At 47.8% G+C, this 9,545-nt stretch overlaps 1 protein-coding gene across 1 annotated transcript in view; it reads left to right on the top strand.

Moving 5' to 3' along the window:
• Positions 1–3,321: 3,321 nt before the first annotated feature.
• The window catches only part of LOC141949681 (E3 ubiquitin-protein ligase RBBP6-like), a 33,665-nt gene continuing 27,441 nt past the window's right edge, over positions 3,322–9,545 (top strand). The window contains exon 1 of the mRNA XM_074883552.1: positions 3,322–3,487. Within this exon, the coding sequence (XP_074739653.1) occupies positions 3,322–3,487 (166 nt within the window). The remainder of the gene's footprint in view (positions 3,488–9,545) is intronic.

Raw genomic sequence — 9,545 nt, 5'->3', positions numbered from 1 at the left:
AGGTATTAATTAGTAAAATAATTTGCATTTAAGCCCCAGACAGCAAATCTACAGCAATTTCTGAAATTTAAAAAAAAAAAAAAGTATATGTTATAAAGAATCACTTCAGCTCTCTCCAAGGCAGCTAAGCTGTCAAAGAGCAATGTAGGAGCAAAAGGGATGCAGTTCTGCTCTTCCGCATCAGCCTCAAAAAGCCTCATTCTTGTACCATCTGTTGTTCAGTCCAGACAGAGGTGCTGTACTTTTGTCTCCAGGAGAGCTCAGCAATCAGCTGTATCGGCAGCTCCAAGGAGGATTATTCCCCCCTGATGCTGTTTTTAAGGTTAGGACAGACTTTCACTGTAACGAACCTTCTAAGGATCAAGCACATTGCCTTGATTTTCTGGATAAAACTGTGCAGTCAGTCACAAGGCCAAGCACTTTCACAGACCCACTCTGCCCCAGCAGACCCACGGCCCCAGAATCACCCATTAGCCCCAGCAAGGGCAAAAAACCTGCAGCTGTTAACCATAAAAGCCCAAATGGGATTCTCAGGTCATGGGTAACTTTGCTTTCTATCCAGTTCAGATGAGGAACAACCCACACAGCAACAGACAACAGCACTGAAGATGCTCACTCCACTCCTGGTCAGTCAGAGCTGGAAAATGATAGAACACGATGTGTCTTTAGTTACTACATGATATCTGCCATAACTTCCTAAAAATCTGCCCATTTATGGCAAAATAATGAAAACTCAACTTCTCTAAAAATTTGCATTAAGATCAAAAATTACTGTCAAGTAACTTTCCCCATCAAGTGTTTCTTTACATGCGTCCCCCCCTGTACCATCCCAGCTTGACGAGGGTTTGAAGAAACCCAGAGATTTTCTTCCTGCTGGATGGTCACAAAAGCTCAGTCGGGGTGTGAGTGCCTGTCTCAGCAACGTGAGCCCTGCGGGTGCAAGAAGCCTTCCATGCAGACCCCTCCTGTGCCAGACGACTCCGGACACCAAAGCAGAGCGTGCGGACACCGCACTTTAAACTCCCTCATGAAGGCAAATGTCCCTTCTGGTGATGCTGAAACTCGAGATGACAGGAGCTGTCTGCTACGAAAAGGCGCAACCCTCAGCGTGGTTGGAAAACGAATAAGCAAAACAGAGGGCAGAATCCCTCTGCCTTTTTTCTTCTTTACATTTTACAAGTCATTATTAAATACCCGAAGATCATTGTGCTCCACAGCTCAGTAATAACGGATTTACCCTTCCAGAAATACTGCCAAGCATATTTCACTTCAGACTCCAGAACTGAATTTTGTGGAACATGTTTGGCATTTGCAACCATTTCCAGCAGGCAAAACTTCAAAACCCCAGTAGAGGTCTATTACTGTTTCTCAGAAAAAAAATAGGAAATTAATTAATTGAAACATTTATGATAGCGATGCGACGATGCAAGGAATCTCTGCGTTGATCTTTCCAAATCAAACGCCTGTACACTGAACTACAGCTCAAGCAGACTTCCCGAAAGATCCAAGACATCCAATATATCCACTGGATACAGGACATCAGAGATCAGGGGCAGCTCCGAGTCCTCAGCGTGTCTCCATTCCACAGTCCCCAAAGAGGTGCTATGGTCAAGTTTATCAGACCGAGGTAGAGTCACCCAGAACACGGGGAGGAATTGATCTTGTCCCCTCCGGGGCAGTGACACCCCCGCCAGGGATCGGAAAAGGAGCAAGATCGGGCACTTTGAGAATAAAGAAATGCAGCTGCTGCCGTTCTCCCGGTCAGGAAATCACCCACCTCGTGCAGGAAAATGAAACCACGTTCCCTCGGGCCGCCCGGAGCATTTCGCGGACGCTCCCGGCCGAGCCTCCCCCGCCTCCCATCTGAACATCGGGAGGGGGGGAACCGCCGCCACCGGCCCCCAGCGCGGGAGCGGCTCCAGCCGCGGGGCCCCGCCGGGAGCAGCCTCCGCCCCCCCGGGACGTGCCGCCGGCAAACCGGGACCGCCCGGCGCCCCGCGGGGACGCGCACACGCCCGCCCCCCCCGCCCCCGGCCCGGCCCGGCCCCCACCTTTCCCAGCTGCCGCGGGCCGGCGGCGGGCGGGGGGTGCGCGGGGGCCGCTGGCGGGCGCCGCCCGGGAGGGGACGAGGAGGACGGTGTCGGGCAGCTCGTCCCCGCCGCAGCCCCCGGGACGCGGCGCTCGGGGCGGCGCAGCCCGTGGCCGGAGCGGGCGCCGCTCTCCCGGCAGCGGCGGCGGGAGGGGCGCGGGCGCGGCAGCGGCTCGGCCGCGGTGTGCGGCCGCTCCCGGCACACGGAGCCTCCGGCACACGGACCCCGGGGCCGCCGCGGCCGGCGATGGCGGGGGAGGGGGGCGGCGCCGCCGCGGCGGGGTCCATCGGGGCGGCGGGGCCGCCCCCGGCGACGGGCCGTGGCCACCTCGGGGGGTGCCTGCGCGGCGCTGCCCCCCCCGTGCGCCGCAGCGGCGCTGCCCGCGGCGCGGAGCGAGGAGGGACCGGCCCGCCCGTGCCTCCCGGCGCCGCCCGGCTCCGCCTCCGCGCGGGGCGGGGAGCGGCGGGGAGCCCCGGGGGGGGGGCCTCGGTACGCCGGGAGGGCCCGCCGCCTCCCCACGGTTCCTGTCACCCGGCCCGGCAGCGCCCGCCTCCTCCTTCCTCCGCCGCGGCTCCCTCCTCCTCCTCCTCCTCCTCCCCCCCACACAGCCGGGAAGGGCCCCGCGGGGGCGCAGCAATTCGCTCCCCGGGGGGCACTTCTGGCGGGGGCTGCGGGTATCCCGGTTATCCATGGGCAGCGCTCCCGGCCCATCCTCCCCGGTGTCGGTCTGACAGAATTCCTGCCGGCTCCTGCCTCCGACGGCGCTTTGGAGAGTTTTAAAGCTCTGACCAAACCTTGACATTCCTACTCCAGATCTGCTCAGGAGCCGGCAGTGCGCAGGCTTTCTGGTAACCTGTCAGCAGCTACATTTACCTGTAGGTACTGACATCTCCCCCTCTATGCCTCGTTCTAATTTACCAGTTACAAAATTTATTTTACTTTATATTCCCAAAATTCATTTTACTTTATATTCGTTGCAGGAGTGGGGGCCGGGCTGCGGCAGGGCCACCACGATGGAGCCCTGAGGCCTCCGCCAGCCGAGTCTGCCCGAGCCCACAGGGTGTGGCTGTGGCAGGCGCTGCCAGCCTGCCTGGGCTCAGCCTGCGCTGCTTGCCCCGGCCCCTGGGTGGGCCCTTCCATGGGCTATCACAGGCCCTAACCTGGCACGGAGGCTGCAACACCATCTGCCACAGCAGGCGCCATCACAGAGCAGGCATCGCCTGGCCCAGCCATGCCAAGCGTCCACTACAAGTTCTTCTCCAAGGTGAGCTACGACACGGTCACCTTCAGCGGCCTCCACATCTCCCTCAGCGACCTCAAGCGCCAGATCATGGGCCGCCAGAAGCTGAAGGCGGCCACCTGCGACCTGCGGATCAGCAACGGCCAGACCGGAGAAGGTGCGTGGGGCGGCGGGCACGGGGCCTCGGGCACTGCCCGGCTGGCGGCGGCCGCGGCCTGCGGGAGCCACACTCTGCTCTCTGTGGCTTGTCCCCACGGGGCGTGAGTCAGCCTGGGGCCCGTCCCGCCGGCGTGCGGGGAACCGGGAGGGCAAGTGGCGCCAGCGATTCAGTGGGGCGGGAAGGGACAGTGCGATTCGGTCACCATCGGTAGCTGTGGCTTGTGTGGGGACCTCACAGAGCTGTTCTTTTGCTGTTCTGACAGCTGCCCTCACATCTGTCTGTTAGACATGGAGCTGGGCGTAGAAGAATGTGGTTGATGTGTGACATGTAAGGCTTACAAAAGCTTTCGTTTCCTGGAATTTTCTAGGTAAAATGATAAGGAAATGTGGGAGGATTTCTTATAATAACAAACTTGCCAGATTTCTTTGAAATCTGGTGGAGAAAGCAGAAAGTGATGGAAATAGAATAGGTGGCTAATTTGAAGAAAAAAAAGTGGGTTTGGTAACTTAATTTTGTCTTCAACTTGTTTTACTCCACTGCATTGGAAAACTGCTTTTGTGGCTGTTGCAGAAACTGCTCACTAGCAGCATTTTGGACCAAGAGTGTCTCTGTGAGTTATAATCTATGCAGACCCTTTAAAGCCATCTTGCACGAGTGTTCTCTGTATCTAAATCATACTTTGGAATTGGTTGTTAATATAACTTCTTTTCTACACCAAAGATGTTGTCATTCAGATGCTCTTGAGCATCATTTCATCATTCATTTCTAACCTTTTTTTTTTTTTTCCTGGTACTAAGTGTTATCCACGTCAGGGCAGCACTGAAGTTTTATGGCAGATTATTTATGGTGACTATGCATAAGAAATGTTCTTATTTAAATCTAACAAATAGTGCTTGATTCTCGGAGATGATCATGATTTTATATCACTTAGTATGATATTACAGTTTGGTAATCTGCCATCTTGATGTCTGAACATGATTAAAGAATTTGACATGTGACTTTTCAGAAATAAAAAGAACTGTGAAGTGTTTTCATTCCTTAAACATTACATTTCTTTTTATTTTTTCCTGTGGTTCTGTGGCACTCTTACAACAGTCTTTTCTTTAAAATGTGCACTAGTGGTTTTTTTCCTCTTCCAGTTTTATGTATTAAAACTTAAATAGAATAAAATTTTCGCTGCAGTAACTGTAATTTCAGTCCTAGCCTTTAAAGTGGTTGGACCTCCAGCTTGCTGTTTATCTACAGATATTTAAATTATTTCCAGGAGGATGTCTGTGAAGACACTTAACGGCACAGTGTTAGGGGTCTTAGGGATGCTGTTGGATTTTATGACATGTGTAGGTAGAGATGCATTTCAGAAGTCTTTTATTTTTCTAGTAGTATTGAATAAATTTGTCAAGAGCTTTTGAAAATCATTTAATTAGCTTTAAGGGCTTTGCTGCAGAAGGGTCTCTGAATTTTGTCTTCAGCTGCTAATGTACTTTCAGCTTCACAAATGCTAGCAGGCTGAGTGGCCAGCTGGCTGACATCACTCCTGTAATAGTTGGGTCTGTGTAAAACAGAGCCCTAAAACCAGAACCTTGTGTGGTAATAAACTGTGATGGAGCCAGTGACAAGTGCTCCTCTAGGTGGGTTGTGTTGCACTTTGACTTTTGTAAAATGAGTCTAAAATTTTAAACTTGTTATATTAGTGTCACAGATGCTTATTGAAGCTTTCGTAAGGGTGTTTTCCATGTGAAAATGCAAGAACCCTTCAGTGGCTTTTAGAGCAAAGCTAAAGAATATATTTTGGTGTAATATATGTGCATGTCAAATTTTTGGTTTATATGCATAACCATGAATTTCAGTTTTTATTATTCAGATGTAGATGCTTAAACTCCCCTTCAGAAAGTAAAGGAAAAAACTAGACCAGGATATTCTGCCTAAATGGGATGTTTGGAATTCTTACATGTGGACACACTGGTTTTTTACAACTTTGTGCAGGAGCCCTGACTACGTGTTGCAATGATCTTGGAAAGAACAAAGTGAAGGTGGCCTACTTGTTCAGATTTGTCCAAGTACTCTGACTTTTTACAGCTCAGTAACCGTTACTTTTCATAGTAATGGTTCTAGTGCTTCTAGTAATAGAAGCAATGCTAATATAAGCTAAAAGTAAACAGGATTTTAAATATCAGTAGAAAAAAATTATAGGATGGACTCTTTTTAAGATGCTGGGAAGGCAAAATGGATGGTTGGGACCTATTTTAAAAAGGGAGAGGGAATGTGTGTGTGTCCTCTTCCATGCTTATTGCAGAGGCATGTTCTCAGAGGCAGAATTCCCTTCAAAAAGCCTGTGCCCAAGAATGATGCATTTAAACTTGCCTCCTTTTAATTTGATCTGAAATTCTTGACCTGTCTCTTATAACAGATGTTCTCACAATATTGTGGGAGAACTGCAAACTCCAAAACTCTGGTTTCTTGAGTACTCTTTCCTGCCCTGTAACATCCTGACCCAAACACTTGGAGAATGTGCAATTCTGCTTATCAGGCTAAATACAGAAAAATCTAAAACCAAAAACGGGACTCTGAGCTGGTCTTAGATGAATAGTTTTAAGGAAGAATAATGCTCTTTAAGACTGTCTCCTGAACTCAGAACTTGCCCGAGTTCAGTGTTGCAGCACGCACTTGGCAGTTTTAGTAGTGCCACGGTGTGATGTCTTCAAAACAGACTCATGCTAACTCTGAGTGACATCATTTGGCCTCACAGCTGATGTCTGTCTGTCTACTGGAAAGTCTTCAACACTCTGCAAACGTAGCCTTTTAGAGAAAACATTTAAGCAACTTTTAAACCTTGGCCGTTTTCTGTGCAGTGCTCGTGTGGGGGAGTTGCTCTGGTTACACCTCGGAGTGCAAGGAATTCTTGGGCTGCCGTGCAGCATTATGGAGCTGTCAGTGAGGGGATGGAGTTCCCTGTTTCCCTGTCTGAGGTCCCAAAACGTGATGTCACGGTGGAGCTCATGCCCTGCCTGTCTGGGAGTCGGCTGCTTTGACTCTGTCACCAGCAGTCTGGGACCTCTCCGGGCTGTGCTGTCAGCTCGGGTCGCGTCCCCTGGCCAGGTGCTCAGGCCAGGCTCAGTTTGGTTCATTACCGTGTTGTCTCCAGCATTGCTTTTGCTTTCCCAGTCACACGCTGAAGTGGCAAGCAGGGCCAGTAAGACATTCAGGCATCGGATGGTCTGTATAATCAGATTTATGATTGAAAGTATATTAGATTTTGTCGACTCATCCTTTCAAAGCCAGAGAGGTGCTCTTTTGGAGCACAGCACTGTATGATAGTAACACAAATGAACTGTTTAGCCTACTGAACTAGCTAATTCAAGAAATGATGATACGCCAGGTGGAGATGAGATCACTGATCATTCTAGTGGAAGCTGAAAATGCAGAAATAATAGTCGTCTATTAATCAGGATGTTTCGAGGCAGCGCTTTCAGTGCCAGCTCCATAGATGATTTTTGTTGCAAAGAGTGCAAGTGGTGTTGATTAGAGCAGAGTTAAAAAAATGACATAATGAGAAAGCACATTTTTAAGTGCTAGGGAGAAATGTGTTCTCGGGAGTTCCCCTGTTCTCTGGCACATTGATAGTCATTTTCATCTCTTACTCTGCAAATCCTTCCACCAGCGGCGTAACAGCTGGTTGGCCTAATAAAGGCTTTGCATTGTTTCACATACAGGCTTGCCTTCTGATGAACCTCTGTACTTAACCTGGGTGAAAATACTTTTCTAGGTAGTGCTCAGAGAGATGCTTTTGTCATGTTGTCAGACTCAAACCAGTGGATTAAAGCAGACCATAAAATATAAAGTAGGAATGTTTGTCTGTAACTTGTTTATAGTGTACATATGGCACAAATTATTAAATTTTCAGAATTATAGATGATAATATATAGATATAGATTTTCAGAATTATAGATTAATTTAAAAATGGGATTTTTTAATTGTTCATTAAATGTGAAGCAGTACAAACTTCAGAGCACAACCTGAGTTGTTTGTACTTTTTTGCAGGAATAAGGTTGTGGACACTAATGCAATTGTTAAGATTTCTAAGTCAGTACAAGGCAGCAGTCAGAGTAGCCATTGTTTAACTCGTCTGCCTCCATCCATTCCTTGAAATACTTCTTTCCCTTGGCTCTTTCAAGCATATTGTTCATGTAGAATAGATAGCAAGTTTTAGACTGTTATCTCTCTTCTGCTCTTGACTTTAATATACCATCCAAGTATTCCTTTACTTTTGCATGTTTTTTGAGTTAACCGAATCCTTATTTTTAATTGCAGATCGACAGATTGTCAGATTGACAGAAGCCCAGTAGCCACTTCCTGGCCATCACTGGCAGTAAAACAAGTTTTGTGCTGTAAGGGAATAGGAATCAGCAATGTTGTTATCTCCATCTTTGTTGATCATTTCTGTTGGAGCTCTGCTTGGACAACTGTGAAAAGTCAACTTGTTGAGTGTGATGTCACTGCTCACTTTGCAGATGTGGAGTCATGGCAAGGCAGAGTGACACTGCTTCACAGCTCCTGGTAGTTGCCAAGTCTGGGGAACAGGCTCCTGCTGGGAGATTCCAGTTTAGTCTGAGAGCTGTTAGACTAAGCTGGCATCTGTTAAATTCACATGGAGCAAACAAAAATTTCTGGGGACTTCAGGAATAACGCTCAGCTTTAGTCCTTTCCTATTTAAAACAAAAAAGTTAACTTTTTAGTCTACATTGTTTGACGTCACCTTTAATAACATTTAATAACCAAAACGAATTCAATTAATTGAGGTGAAGGAAAAATAATACTAAAGCCAACTGCTATGAGGTCCCTTCACAGAACTAAACTCAGCAATGTACTCTGCTGTATGTAAACCCTCTTCCACAAATTCTCTGACTCGGTGACCAAGCTGGTGGGATACTTCAAGTACCAAATACAAGTATGTGCAGTGATGTGTCCTATACAAATAAAGCCTTTACTTCACCAAGCTGTTGTCACTCTTCAGTTCATCCATTTAGAAGTATACTGATTGACTTTTAAGGTGAATTAATTTTTCTATCAGTCTGTTATTAAATGGCTGGAGCTCTCTTCACTGTGTGCTTAACAAGCAGATTGAAAACAAGGATATGTCTCTCTACATGCAAGGATAGTGTATTCAGAAGGCAGATGTCAATGTTTCTCTTCTAAAGGTCAATGATTTGCCATGAAATACGAAAAGAGGACTTATTCCTCTTTTTGCATTGTACACCTGTTGTGCGTGTTCCAATTGACCTCTGCAGGCTGGAGCTCAATTGGTCAATTTTTGAATAAAGCACTGGTTGCTGTCTGCATACCTACAGTCTCTTTCTAGGAGAGGTGCTGCCACTTGTAATCTTCTGTGGAACTACCACAATCCTCAGCTGGGCACAGGCGTAGCAAACTCCTGTCTTTTGTGGAGCCACTGATGCTTACCCTGTATGTCTGAAATCTCAGTCCAGTGGTTTGTGATCTGGACCAGAAAGAACACTCTGTATGACTCTGTTCAGCAGGTGGAAACAGCTGCTTTGGGCTTCCAGAGCTGCCGCTGGCATGATCACCCAGTTTGGGCATCACTACTACTTGAACTCTTCTGCCATCAGAAAGTCCCAGTGGAGGCCTCTCTTGATGGCTGGCTGTATAAGGTTAGATTTTCCTTTTGAGAAGAGCTCTAGGGGCTGGTTTCAGGATATGACTTCTGTAAAAGCTTCTGGTTTTGTCATTAGTAGCCCTTTCTCCTGCAGTTTGAAACTACTCTGAAGTCCAGAGGAAGCTTGCTGTTCAGTTCCCTAAGGGGGAAGAGCAGGAATTAGTTTCAGCTATATGATTTCTCAGTTTTCTGAAGAAGCGTTCTGTCATTTGGAAATGGAAGTAAAATTTTCATGTCATTATTGAAATAATGTCTTCTGGTTAAGTATGTTTTGGTCTAAGAGAGGTTCCTGCCCACAGGAATAATATACTGATAAATGAAGTGTAAATTGTGAAATGCACCTATTTTGTGGGAGATCACGGAGCAAAGCCACCCTGACAGAGC

The sequence above is a fragment of the Strix uralensis genome, chromosome 14 (genome assembly GCF_047716275.1).
Source record: "Strix uralensis isolate ZFMK-TIS-50842 chromosome 14, bStrUra1, whole genome shotgun sequence".
In the NCBI taxonomy this organism is placed as follows: domain Eukaryota; kingdom Metazoa; phylum Chordata; class Aves; order Strigiformes; family Strigidae; genus Strix; species Strix uralensis.
Note: the sequence above shows the minus strand (reverse complement) of the source record. Positions and strands in the feature narration are given on the sequence as shown.